This window comes from Aulostomus chinensis, chromosome 14 (genome assembly GCF_037954235.1).
Source record: "Aulostomus chinensis isolate RoL2024-O1b breed Wild chromosome 14, RoL_Achi_v1.0, whole genome shotgun sequence".
In the NCBI taxonomy this organism is placed as follows: Eukaryota; Metazoa; Chordata; class Actinopteri; order Syngnathiformes; family Aulostomidae; genus Aulostomus; species Aulostomus chinensis.
This window is the reverse complement of record NC_141333.1, coordinates 2,775,931-2,790,240: the sequence shown is the minus strand read 5'-3', so window position 1 is coordinate 2,790,240 and position 14,310 is coordinate 2,775,931. Positions and strand designations below refer to the sequence as shown.

The following is a 14,310-nucleotide window of genomic DNA, read 5'->3' as shown; positions in this document are numbered from 1 at the left end:
AATCAGAAGCTCTTCGATCATTTAAATACGTCCTGTTTTGCGCCTCAGTGTCGAGGGAGGCGAACTGTTCGACCGCATCATTGATGAGAACTACAACCTGACAGAGTTGGACACGGTGCTGTTCATACGCCAGATCTGTGAGGGGCTGCAGTACATGCACAAGATGTACATCCTGCACCTGGACCTCAAGGTGAACGCCATTACACTCCCTCTTCCTCTTCCCATTTCCTCACTGTCGCACACCTTTCTTTTACTATATTTCAGCCTCAGAGTCTTCACACACGTTGCACTTTCATATTAATACCATTTCACTTTAAAATACTCCTCAGTCTCACTCTAATACAGTGCCAACGAAGCACTTTAGTAGATCAACCTGTGAGTTAAGTTCGTAGTTAGTTAGTATCTCCACCAGTTCCCTCAACCTGAAGCCAGAGGAATCACTGCTCTGGATTTCAGGTTGTGTAAGAAAGTCACCTCTGAGGTGAACTCAAGTTGATGTTAGTCAAGAACCGTCACAGCTGACGCAGACGTCTGACCACGCTAGCCTACTTCCAGGTTTTGGGTCCTCGCTCCTGTGGCGCCCTGTTAACTCACTAAGGAATCTCCTTTTGTTTCATTTCAGCCTGAGAACATTCTTTGTGTCAGCAGAGTGACTAACAAGATCAAAATAATTGACTTCGGTCTGGCCAGGAGGTGAGCTCTTCAGCCCCTCTAATCTTTCATATCTGGGCTGTCTGAGGCGTATCGGATGCCTTACGCTTGCGGTTCCTCTCCCACAGGTATAAACCCAGGGAGAAGCTGAGGGTCAACTTTGGAACCCCAGAATTTTTGGCTCCTGAAGTTATCAACTATGAGTTTGTTTCATTCCCCACAGACATGTGGAGCCTGGGCGTCATCACTTACATGCTGTGAGTGAGGAATGCTAATTCACCTTGGCATGTTTATTTATATTGCTCCTTGTAATACAGAATTTATTAGATACAAAAATGAGATGAAGTCGGCAGCAGCCCTGACCTGAGTTTCCTCTCCGTCCAGACTCAGTGGCTTGTCTCCTTTTCTGGGGGACGATGATAACGAGACACTGAACAACATTCTGGCCTGTCAGTGGAACTTTGAGGAGGAGGAGTTTTCAGATATTTCTGACGAGGCCAAAGACTTCATCACTCGACTGCTGGTGAAGAGCAAGAGCTGGAGGATGAGCGCGGCGGAGTCCCTCAGACACCCCTGGCTGTCCGACCGGACTCTGCACTATCACCTGAATCTGAAGGTAAGAGACATTTCCTGTTTGGTTTGTTAAAGGCCACCAACGCCCTCATGGAGGAGAACACGCTGCATCAGAGTTGACTCCAGCTACTTGTTCCTTTTTTCTGATTGCAAGCCTTTGTGGTGCCACCTCAGTCCATACATGCTGCACACAGATGAACCCGAGCTCAGCAGCAGCAGAGATGAACATGACACATTCGGGGACAGAACAAAAAAAATGAAAACTCCCTCAAATAAAGTCCTAAAGTGTGGCTTTGGTCATCAATAATTTGAGGGAATATTTAAATATAACATGTAAATGCACTGATTTACAAATGCACTTTATTAAAATGAAGTGTTTAAAGTGTCTTTTGTGGCGGCGCATTCTGAACCCATCGAGTGACAGGTGTGAACCGCCTCACCACAGACACCTTGACATGTCATGCCAGGGAAAGCTGATATGTACGTTAAACCTTAGATGACGTCACCGTCCTGCACCAGAGTCCGCAGCATTGCCATGTCACTGTAACTGAATGAAATATTAAAGCAATTATCCACCCACAAGTGCCCTAAAAGTCTTGACCTCACAAAGGCCGTCGCTTGGTCGTGACTCCTGAATGCAGAAGGAGCCAGTTGTGTATATGCAGCTTGAAGCTAACGGTGACGAAATCTTTCTGCATTCTGGGTCTTCATGAGCTCAGGCCATCGATTTGTTGCTTCAAGTTTGTGTTTGTTTAATGCCACAGCAGAAGTTTCAGCAGTCAGCAGCATGATAAAAGGCACTAAAACCACTGCTACACTCATTCAGTGCATTTCTTCCCATCCCAGAAGAACAAGTGTCACTCCACACATGTTCCCTCTCCGGAGAGCTAGATTGAAGGTGAGATGACGTTCTCTCTGTTAGCTAAACTACTGCACCTGATAATTATACGTCTGTTTTCAGTCTGTTGAAGCGTCATGCTGAGGTTTCTCCTTCTCTCCCCCAGAAGCACTGTGAGGCCCCCAGCATGGCTTTTGACAATGTAGGGCCCCGGTGCCCAACACTGGACCAATGCTGCTGTACCTGTATGGTTACTGGAAAACTGCTCTTTGTCTTGCATCCTCACGTTAGCTTAGCATCGGCGCTCTTACTTTGGGCTGCAGCAGATTTATGTGAGGCCAGCAAAAAACAAGTCTGACATTTTCACCTTCACCTTTGAAGCACAAACGGCCTGCTAGGGTCACTGTCCCGTGGAGTGGGGGCCCTCAAAGTGGGGACTCCAATGGGGTCCTTGAGGGTCCTTCAGAGGATCTTTAGCAAAATTAGGTTTGGATTAATTACATGTTTATTTAAATGCATTTAAACAGAAATCTGACAAAGAATCAGCGCTCTTACCTTTAAATCTATCATTTTGATAATTACACATATTCTTATTCATAGATTTCATGACATTAAAAAAAAAAAAAAAATTGTTGCTAATTTTCTGACAAATTCCCAGTAAATTTCATGCCCACTTTTCATTAATTTCTTGATCATTTTTAAGTATTTTACTTACTTTTTCATGTTTTTGTGGGAATTTGCTGGAGAAAGAAATAAAGTTAACAAAAAAAAGGAATGCAGAATTAGCAAAACATTTTTTAACACTATACATCTGAGGTTTCTCGTTCCTTCATCTTCCTGAAAGAAGGGTTACTTATGAGACAGTTATTCTGCTTATTATCTGAGACATGAGGCCTGCAATAATTAATCATGTCTAAAACTTATGCTGTTCCTTCTTCATATAGCGCTGGATATCATACTAAAATGGATTTCTCCACAAATCAGAAATTTAGCATCAAAAACACATCGTTCACCCTCTGACGGATCATGTTTTACTGGTTTGTTGCATGCTTTGCACTTTTTGGTCGATTTCTCCAAGATACAGCAAACAAAACACCCAGCGCTACTGTTTAAATGATATATTTTTGTGAATACAGATTATTTTCTTTCGTTTAATTTACAAGTCTTATGATTGTTTTTTTTTTTCTTTTGCTAACTTTAAAATTAAAAAAAGATCATTAGAAGTCGGTTGAAGTCACACCTTAATTTATTTTGTACATAACACAGCTCTGCGTACTACTATTCCCCTGAAATGTAAGAATATCCGGGCGCTCGGATACTTCCTGGCTTGTGCCCTATTCAGCCCATATTTCTGGTACTTCCTTCACTGTATCCGGGTTTGCCTTCTGTATGCATTCGTGCCGCTGGCTCGCCTTTGCTTCGGCAGCTTGGAGTCGCCGTCTCACCTTCCATGAAGGCATAACAATCAACAGAATACTACCTATGAATGACTCAACGTTTGTGACTCGAGTGGATTCTTACATTCATTCATTTACTGGTTCAACACCTGACTGTACTTGAAGTGCAGCTTTTTGTTCAAGATGGGATTCTTTGTTCGGGGGACATGAACAGGAGTTTTGTTATTTCTGCACACCCTGACATGAGGGAGTTCACCTGGACAGTGCTGTGCAGTGTTGTCCCATTCTTGATTAAAGGTACAATTTGAGCAAGCTAGTGACGGACCATCACATCCAGCTAAACCGCATAGAATCTAAAATTGCACAAAGGAACAGAGAAGTGACTGAAAACTAAGTTCGGTCGCTTGCAGCGGTGGTCGTATTCAGTCACGACCCAAAGCTCATTGAGCGCTTCATCTCCATGCTACGGATATCAGAAGGTCCTGGTTTCTGACAATAGAGGTGGACACCTCAAATATTTCCTACTACGCTGCCTCCTTATGACTTAGAGTGTGAAAAATGCAACACTCGCTTGTTCCAATTCTCTCAAATTGTACCTTTAAGTGTTGGGTGAATATTCATCACTTAGCTGTTACCTGTTCCATTTAGGATTGGAAAAGCTTTGTAATGTTGAATAAAAGTTGTTTATTTCAACTTGTGATGATCGAATACTGATGACTTTTTTCAGGTTTTCTTGTGTAACGAGACATACGTAAATGTAGATTATAAATGATAAATAAAGCACAATATGAAACATCTTCTTGTGCTCTGTGTATTTCTGAAGGAATTAAATGATTTGACCCGTGTCTCGCACGCATACAAAACACGAATGTGTCAATAGGATTGAAGAATTAATCACAAATCTCACATGACAAAAAAACCCGAGCACAAATATCACAATGAATGAGAAGAAAGGAGAGGGTAAAACAAAAAATTAAAGTTGAGGGGGAGTAAGATTTTAACAATGTACAAAAAAGGGAAGGACTGCTTCAAAGGGACACATTAAGGCAGCAGAAAATGAAATGTATAACCATTCTAGCTATTTTCAAAGTGGTGCAAAAATAACAATAAAAACAGAGGAGAGATTTGTATTTTGATTTTTACTACAGTTAAGGATATTTTCCCATGAAAATGGTCCCGCTAATCAGATCAGATTTACGAATCGACCCGAGGTGGAGCAGAAACATCTAGGTGCAGTTCTCCGTCTGTCCTGCGAGTGGCGCTGTGAGCAGCGTTGGGCCAGTCGCTTCCGTCTTGATTGAACCCTCGTCGGCTGCTCTCCTCTCATTGGTCCGTTCGTCCCGCTTCCTCATACGTATAACAGCGGAGTGTTTGTGCTTTGGTTTACGGATGCTGACGGTACTCATAGGGACTTTAAACCGAACACACGGGCGCTTTTCGTCGGTTCTGTCGCGGGTTCGGACTGCAGACATCCAGCCGGTCAGACATGGCTCAGTGCTCCGAGCATGCTAGCGTTAGCTCGGCGCTGAATGGGCAGCTCACCAAGGAGAGGAAGGTAGCCGTCATCACCGGCATCACTGGCCAGGTAAGTTGAAGTTGCTCGCCGCAGTCTTGGCTGTCCAACTGAATGAATGTTGCTGTTATTTTGGCGGCGGTAGTCGCCCCTGCCTCCGTTGACGTCAGCTCGGCCGTGATTTCCTCCAGGGGACGACGCGCGTTTACATCCTGAATCAGGTGCAAACAAACGACTCCGCCGCCGTAAATTCTCTGCTCCCCTCCAACTCACACCGAGCTGCGTCTCGCACCTGGCGTTAATTGATATGCGGGTCATAAAGCTCCCTCCAGACATGTTTCAGGGGTGCAGCTACAGAGTTTAGCTCCCATGGTCACACATGTTGGGCCCCTCAAGCATTTAACATTGCTTGTAGTCGATTCAGACATCCCAGATTTGAAAAGAGCGTCCAGTTTATTGGCGACTGTGGGACTAAAATGAACGCTTCATAGTAAAAATGTGTAAAAGTCTCGCCATGCCCCACTTTCGAGTGCTGCTTTGTTTATTTGTCAGCAGTCTCTGCTGAGATGCATGTGAGCTACATTTTAAGAATTGTGCCTTCAATGCTTGAGATTGTTGAATTGTCCAGTTTGCATGCGGTGCATATGAGGGATGTGAACGACGAGTTTCTACAAGTCAACTTGTTGGGGTCATTTATCAAAGAGTTTTTAGGCTTTTTTTATGTATAAAAAGGGCATGTACTTACAGAGCAATTATTTCAAGCCTGAAAAGCAATGAGCTCTGAGCTTGTATGCTCCCACTGACACTTGGCGGTCCTGAAATACAGGGAGATGCAGGCAGAGGTGACAGGAGACGGATGAGAATAGAGAAACCAAAGGGGAGGCAAGCTAAGTGAGCATTTCTGAACGTGCGGTTCCACTTGATTTTAATTCTTCAGTGCCTGAAAGAATGTCTTTGGTTGGTACGAGAGGTTCATGTTTCATTTATAGCACTGAATATCACACTCGTGCCATTTTCTGTGGTTTATGTGGCTTTAAAACATTGACTTAGTGTGCATTTTAATGCCGTTATCATTAGTATTTTTTTACTGCAGTAAATTCTGGGACATTTTATCAACCAACAAAATAGTTAGCGACCTGCTCCCTGCTATGTTTGTTGTAGCAAACATTAGCCTGAGTGCAGGCGGTCTTTTACTGCCCAGCGTTGAAGCTCCTGTTCATGTTGGAGATGCAGCAGTCAGACACCTGGACAGTGGTAGAACGAGGAGGGTCAGCTCCTCAGAACTGGTCCTACTGGTGTGTGTCTTCAATCCCACCACTGTGGGTGTGTGAGCGTGACACACGACTGGGAGTGATGTCATGGATCTTTGTCACAGGTGTAGTTTCCAAGCCTGGAGGTCAGGAAGTTGTAGGAAAGCTGAGAATTCCCTCCGTCAGGGGAAATTTGGAGACGATTGTCCTCCTGCCACTCATTTTGTGTTGTTGTCGTGTTTGGCTGTGTGTTGTTAATCTGGATAGTTCAAATATCTGAAAATAGCTCCAATTCAACTGACCTTCCTCTCCCCCCGAGGGAGAGTTTCACCGAGTGAACTCAGCCTGCTGACTCTGAAGTAAATACACGTCTAGTGAGCCAAGAGGATCTCTGCTGGTTAGATGTTTGTGAGACTTTCATGTTTGGCTTCACCCATCAGTGCTGTCTCAACCCAGCTGGATGATCCAGTGTGTATCTTCTACATGAGGCAGGTTTCATTGATGATACTTGTAACACAATCAAGTACATTTACATCATCAACTGACGAAGCGCCACTCAGATTTAGTTGCATGACTAATTCCTGAGCTCCGAAGGACATGTCCAGTGAATTCGCTTCATTTTGCTCTTCGGTCCTTCCAGGGTGAGGGTTGGGGTTCTCCTTGTCTTATTGTTTTAACTTCAGTTTATGAAGCGCTACCCAACAACAGCCTTCTCCTTTTATAAAGGATAAAACAAAGATGTCTGTGGACAAGGCTATTAAACCAGTGTTTGTGTGTGGGGTGTTTGACGCGTGTCTGCTGCTCCCTGATTCTGCACCTGTGCCATGTGCCTTCACATGTGGCTCCCGTGTCTGCAGGAAGCTCGGAACGCCATGGAAGAGCGTGTTCGTGTTTTGTTTTTTGCAGCACCCGAACCTTTCCAAGCTATTAAATTTGCATGCTTGTGTGTGTGTGTGTGTCACTCATGCAGATTGTGTGGTTCTTGAGTGTGACTTGCATCGAAGCAGATCTGCAGCAGGGAGTATGTAGAGACTTGGTTCACGTGTCTTGGGAGGGAGTCAAAGTTTTCCGTCGACCGTGTCGAGAAGGCAGCCCTTGAGGGACAACGATTGGAGGTCTTGGAAAGTCATTTTCAACAGCTCACATTCCTCTTGTCCAGCAGCACGTTCCAGCGCTCCCGCTGCCTTGCTGCTTTAACAGAAAACAAAAAATAACAGTGTTAATTCATTTTTATTCTGCCGGTCATGGCAATATTGTTAAATACTGGGAGTCCATGCAGGAGGCAGGCAGGCATCTGGATAGACCATCTCAGAAGTCACTTGCTGGGCCACAGGGTTGCAGCGATGCCGTAAATCGTCTGGCTAACTACTGTTCATAAATTTCAGGGCAGCGTGCTGCTCTGTCTGAATACCTTCGACTGCTGTGTCAGTGTGAAGTAATGGGGTGAGATGGTGTGAGTTATGAGAGACCACCTGAGTGCCAAGGCAGCGCCGCGGAGCCGGGTAGGGCTTGTGGCTGATAGTGCTGTTTTATGATCTGGGGTTATGAAGAGGACAGGTTCAGCCTCTCCGCTCAACAGTAAAACTTAACTTTTGCTTTGAGGTTTACGCTCCTTTTCTCCAGCTCCTCTGGTTGGGAAAACAACGATGCACTGCGGCATGACCTCTCAAGCTGTTTGATGTTCATCCTTCATCCCTCCGTGATTCATCTTCAGTTGGCGTTTGATACACTTCTCCCATTCCCTGCTCGCCGTCCTCCACCGGCTCCACTGTTAGCAGCACAGAACCAAGTCTGACTCGGTGCCAATGATAATAATCATAAAGCTAAGAATCCGTGCACACATCTCCTCTGCTGCTCATAATGGCTCCTGATGGCTCCTTCAAGGCTGATTCTTCATCGAAATGATGTCTGGCAACCTTTCGACAGGACTCGATGTAACTCTATCTGCAGTTAGCGGTAGAAAGATGAATTAATTTAGTTAACAAGCATACTGACTCGGGGTGTAACGGCGCAGGAAAATCACTGTTGAATGTGTTCTTGGGTTTTGAGGTCACGTTTGGGCATGTTTTCCCTCCAGCTGTGTGGTACTGTACTTGCTGCACTCGGTTATGATGTGATGTGCTGGCTGAAACGCAGATAACATCATAGCTCGATTACTTTCAACATGTGTTTAAAACCTGTGTCCTCAGTAACAGAGTAAGCTTGCATATCTGCTGCTATAAAACTCCTAACATTGATGATTGGGCCTGGCGCGTGACGCTAAACACGAGACGGTCCAACAGTCCTGGTGAGCTGGAGCTGCACACCTGCTCTTAAGCTCCTTTTTCGGGTTTTCTTAACATCCACGAAAACCTTTTGTTTCTCTGCCTCTTCAGCAGATAAAAACAAGAAATTACCCGAGAAAGCTGGCCTGTGGCTTCTGTGTGAAGTGACTTGCCTTTTTCTTTCTGTCCCTTTTTTAAATATTCATTAAAAGAAAATACACAAAGCGATGAAGAACTACTAAAATGAGGAGGTTGCATCGGGGTTTGATGGGAGAAGAAGCCAGATTTTGTCTTCAGGAAATAACGGAGGAATAAAATCTCACCAATCCATCAATAACATGTTGGAAACAGTAGAATAGATTTAACGAATCTTTGAGAGTGTCACTAACAGTGTCTGGAGCAGCGTCCGTAAAATGTCCAGCGACGTTCTGATATCGTGAGGACAGTTGAGTGTCCAGTCTCCAGGCACGGGCATGGAGAACCTGAATCGTACTCCTCTGAGCTTCGAGCTTCCTTGTTTCAAGTCGCTTTTTTTTTTTTTTTCCACCCAGTTGTGCTTTTGCATCGCTAAACAAATGAATTCAGATTTGCATTGATGGATGAAAGGGTGGCTTCAGTTGGCGAGGAAAGATGAGGACAGTCGACGTTCTACTGCCTGGGAAGCGAAAGTTTCAAACCAGAGTCGAAACACCCGGAAACGTCTTTCTGTGCAAAATGGGCTTCAAACCCAGAGACGTCGTCGTGTATTCAACTCTCATCTCGATGAGATGTTCCAATTTTTCCCTAAACTAATTAAAGCGAATCCTGTCCAGATATTCTCTCATGTGATCGATGTTGTATGATGACTCTCTGCTGTGCAGGCCCACTTTCTCCTGCGTGGGGAATGAATCATGAGTCAGGGAGGGAGTCAACAGAAAATCATTGCAAAAATATATTGCAGGCGTTGGAAGCTAAAAGTTTGAGGGGATGAGCGAAGCCCAGATTGTTTGATGCTCCTTTGATTAGCAGCAAAAGTGGTGTCGTTTATGGAGTGGAACTGAAGTTGATTTTCAGTTTGGAGAGAAATAACAGTTGAGGAGGCTGAGGAGGAGTTGTAGTGAAATGAACACGCGTGTCATGGAAAAGTTTCTTTAGGAATAACGGATTCAAAAAAAAAGAAGTGCATCAAGTTTAAACTCTGAGCTTCAATGATGAATAAACGAGTTCGTGGCCTCCGGCATTGACTGAAGAACTCCTTCATCCCCCGAGCCATCGAACTGGAGGGGGGGAGGGCCAACAGACGGACTGTAGGAGAGGGCTGAGCACCAGTAACCTGTCCCGATAACAACCGGACACTGGTGTACAATAAAAGAGACTGCTTATTATTATTATTATTATTATTATTATTATTATTATTATATTATATCATCATCATTATTGTTATTACTGCTGCTATTATTACTATTATTATATTATCATTATATAATATTGTCATTGTATCATATTATACCATCATTGTTATTGCTATAATAATAAATATTATAATTATTATTATTCCTGCTAGTATGCACATGTACAAAATCACATTCAGGTACACAGGCACACGCACACGTGTGTATATATACTGTGTGTGTATATATACTGTGTGTTTATATATACTGTGTGTGTGTGTATATATAGAGATATATATGTATAGATATATAGTCTTTGTTTTCTTTTCTATTTCTCTATACAGTTCTATTTATGTCTATTCTTTTTACCTTCATGGCAACAGTGCTCTGAATGTGTAGGAGATTGCAATTTCCCTGGCGGAACGTCCAAAAGGGATTAATAAAGTAATCTGTCTGTCTGTCTGTCTGTCTGTCTGAAGTGTCTCAAGTTCCCAGCACTGAACGGCTTTGCACTGAAGGAAGAATTCATATCGCTTAATCACATTTTGCAGATTGATTAAAACAATGTTTCATGTATTTGTTTTTTTTTCTTGTCTTCCACTAAATTAAGTAATTTAGTGTGCGATTTAGTTCGTTAAGGTGTGTGTGTGTGTGTGTGTGTGTGTGTGTTGTGTGGCAGCCCACTTCCTGTGTGCGGAGGAATCTTCTCTCTGATACCCGAAAGCTCTGTTGTGGCGTTTATTTCAGCGACACGCCTGGTCACTTCTGCTGCAGTGAGAAAGATCCCTGCTCAGCTCAGCAAATGTTTCTGCTTACCACTCAGTGTGTGTGTGTGTGTGTGTGTGTGTGTGTGTGTGTGTGTGTGTGTGTGCGTGCACTAGTGGTGTGTGATTTAATCTTCATTAAACTATATCAGGTCTAATTGCAGGCCGGTGGCCAGCTTCAGCCTGCGGTCTAAAGAAAGCACATTAAAGTGACTCATTTGTTGCTTCTACACAATGACAAATAAACACTTGTGCGGCTGTGAACTTTGCTTACAGAAACACACACACACACACATGCCTGGGGCCACTAAATTCTTTGAACTGACACGTACATTTTTCACAACTGGTCTTTTTCTCTTTAAGTCCAATAATTTGGGGATCGAGGGTCACAGAGCTGCTCTGGTGATGGCGTTGCTCCATGTCATGGTAATTCACTCTTTCACCAGAAGGGGGTACCAAACTCACAGTGCTGGGATTCTTACGCTCTCCCTTCTTCACGTTTCCTCTGCAGTTTCTGAATATTTGCCTTCAATTTGTACGAATGCTTTACAGTTATGATATTATACAGTGTTGGGAAGAAAAATAAATAAATATTTGCTGTTTAAAATATCAGGTGGGCTGCCAATCCTTGTATAATCATTTAGATAATTTTCCCTGAGCAGGTTGGCTTTATTTAGATGGACTGTAAATATTTTTTTCCCGACATCTTTTCTCAAGTCTGTGATATTTAATTGTATTTTCATAAGAAATCTAGCGAGTTTCCAGCTGGTTTAATTGTTTTCGCAGCAGCTTTGATGAGAGGAATGCACTGTTGAGGGTTTGTTGAGTCTGACACCAGCTAAGATTCCTGCGATTCTTCCAATCTGGTTGAAGGCAGGTTTAACTACTGATTTAATGTGGCTGAAATTCAGGTCTGAATCCAGGAAAACACAGAGGATTAAAGCTTGATTTATAGCCTGCAGGAACAGACTGCTAGAGCCATATTTCATCTCAAAAGTGTCTTCTTTTGCCTTTCAAGTACTCAGAAAAACAATAGGTGTCTGGAGCTCACAAATGGTCCCCCTCCCCCGCTCTGTCTCCTCTTGGGGACTCCAGGTGGAGAAGGAAGAGCCAGCCACGTATATTTAACTTGAAGCTAATGGAGACTGATGGCTAATAAATCAGCTAAACTTCCCTAGAAGGTGTGTTGGCGTTTCAAACTGACTCTGGGACAGCTGTGCAGTGGTCAGGCAGCTGGTCTGGAGTGTCGCGACACAGTGGTCTTGTATGGAATCGCTCCCTGCGAGTGTTGGTAGGAACGGAGGAATAAACCTGCTGGAATCCTGATTTAAGGTTAAAGAGCAAAACCCAAATGGACCCCCAGAGGCAGAGCGCTGGCTTCTGATACGGGTTTCCATCTTGTTGATGAACCCACGCTACGATGGTGGGGTAATGATGATGATGATGATGATGGGGCCGTTGATTGGCGCTAATGGAGGGGTGGTTCTGATGAGCAAACTGTGGTCACATTTTTCAGTCACATGGATCGATTTAATCTCCCATCAGTTGTTCCTCCCTCGCTCCTTTCTCCCGTCTTCCTCTTTACTCTCCTCAGAGCAAGAACTCACTCGAAAAGTGTATTTTTTGCCTTTTCGGGAACTTGAACAGGAGCCTTGCTCTCACATGCCACGGTGAATGAGTCAGCTGCTCGGCACTGGAGAGCTTGTGGCTGCCGGCTTTCAGGCGCCGTTAGCGTCATGCTAAGCACACGTGGCTGGCTCTTCCTGCCTCCAGGAATCTCTGAAGTTTTATATTGAATTATTACCTGTGTTCTGCATGAAAGATTATTTTTTTTCCAGTGATATTCATGTTTATTCCTGTACAGGCGTGTGTTTAATGCGTGATTATATACTGTATATATTTTTTGAAACAGTTCATCTTCTCTTGTCTTTTTTTTTCAGCCGTGCAAGCAGACAGGCTGGAGGGATGTTGGTTACTCACTCAGACAGTAAAACACAAAATGAATCAGCCTTGTGATTTACTGACTTCTATTTGAGGGCGTGAGGCCGTCTGACTTTTCCCTGTCTCCAGTCTGAAGCAGGTCAGCGTGTCTGCTGCGGGGACGCTCTGCCGTGTCGGACCTGCTGAATGGTCGCTGCTCGTAGGTGTAGCTGTTTTTAGAGACGTGCTGTGTGGTGTCTGTTGGCTTGTCCTGACTGTGGCCTCCACTAATGTCACATTTCGCTTCATGGAAAAGTGTTCCTGTGTTTTCATCACTTCTGCCGTGGAGATGTCAACACTTTCACACCGCCGCTATAAAAACATGAGGCAGCCATCGCCTTCAACGCTTCACTTTACTGTCAGTCTTGTTCTGACCCCGCCCCCTGGCTCCTATCAACCACAGAGAGATCAGTGATCAAAACGAGTGTGAGTTAGCCGTGTGGCGTGGCCCTGACAGGTGAGCGTTTAGTCAGCTCCCCATAACAGGAAAGAGCCAGGTGAGGCCAGGGTTTATGGCCTAACACGGCCTCAAAGGAACCTCTTGTTTTCAAACAGAGCTGCAGCTCTTCAGCCTTGTTTTCCATGTTGGTCTGGCGTGGAATGATTTGACCCTGGCACAGGGGCAGGAAAACATGACACCGGCTGGAGCTTTGAACGCTGTGGGGACTGGCGAGGGGCTGCGGCCATCTCCCCCTCTGAGTTCCACAGGAACAGGGTTGGCGATCAGAGCCTCTGGACACACGGAGCGCTCGACCTGCAGAAAATGACTGCAGTAAGACATTTTTATAGTCAGGACTGATTTTAACAGGACAAGTTACACAGATAGTTCAGCACGTCTTTTTTTTTTTTTAAAAGAACAATACGAACGAACATCACTTCTTGAAACCTTTGGTTTCGTCGTGCAAAAACAGCCACGTGGTTCGGTTTGTTGAAAACGTCCCAAGCAGCAGTAGATCTGTCCAGACAGACGCAACGCAGGGAAACCGACTCATGCAACTCTGCAGATATTTGGAAATAAAACGAGGTTTGAAAATTATGTTAGCTTGTGTGTCTATTTTTTTTTAAAAAAAACTTTTTTTTTTTTTTAACATGAGCGTGATGTTGCCTTCAATTGAACTCCCCTGAACGCGGTTCTGTCTGCACGTTGGGGCCAAGATGTTTCCACTGGGACGTTTAACAGCTGACAGGACCTTTTTTGTTGTTTAATTCTCTCCCATTTGGTACAATCAGTCTGGCAATTTTTGGGAACATGTCAACCCCTGATCCAACACCAAGTGGGTCACTGCTGTTTGGTGGTGGCAGCGTTGCAGGCCATTGGGGTCGGGGGGGCTGGGGGGGGGGCACATTTGCCAGATTCTTTCTGCATTTTTGCTGTGATATGACTTCAAATTAACACCACCATTACTTCTAACTTTTACCTCAATTGCGATTCATTCAAGTTAGGCTTTTTTTTTTTTTTTTTTTTGTGACCTCATAGTTTTCCGACGAGGTTTGTACTGTAAATGTGCTGACCAGGGAAAGTATAAACCCAGTGGAGTCGGTAAGACCTTCTTAATGTTGGTTTCCATACATTTTCAGTTGTTTGCTCAGCCCCTGCTGAGGCTGGGATGGGAGTCCCGATCGATCTCCGTTTCAGACGATGAACGATGAACGGTCCAGGCCCCGTCTGCATGTTTAAAACTGACCTGCTGAACTCTTAACCGTGTAAAG

The 14,310-nt window shown here is 44.3% G+C and overlaps 2 protein-coding genes across 3 annotated transcripts in view; both read left to right on the top strand.

The window, feature by feature from the left end:
• Nucleotides 1–4,273, top strand: part of mylk4b (myosin light chain kinase family, member 4b) — a 42,915-nt gene extending 38,642 nt beyond the window's left edge. For both annotated transcript variants that reach the window (XM_086223261.1, XM_086223262.1), the window contains exons 10-15: nt 49–190; nt 623–693; nt 780–908; nt 1,036–1,267; nt 2,071–2,122; nt 2,229–4,273. In XM_086223261.1, coding sequence (XP_086079387.1) covers nt 49–190; nt 623–693; nt 780–908; nt 1,036–1,267; nt 2,071–2,115 — 619 coding nt within the window. In that variant the 3' untranslated portion in view covers nt 2,116–2,122; nt 2,229–4,273. The remainder of the gene's footprint in view (nt 1–48; nt 191–622; nt 694–779; nt 909–1,035; nt 1,268–2,070; nt 2,123–2,228) is intronic.
• A 523-nt stretch (nt 4,274–4,796) lies between these two features.
• gmds (GDP-mannose 4,6-dehydratase) overlaps nt 4,797–14,310 on the top strand; it is a 157,212-nt gene continuing 147,698 nt past the window's right edge. The window contains exon 1 of the mRNA XM_086223266.1: nt 4,797–5,044. Coding sequence (XP_086079392.1) covers nt 4,946–5,044 — 99 coding nt within the window. The 5' untranslated portion in view covers nt 4,797–4,945. The remainder of the gene's footprint in view (nt 5,045–14,310) is intronic.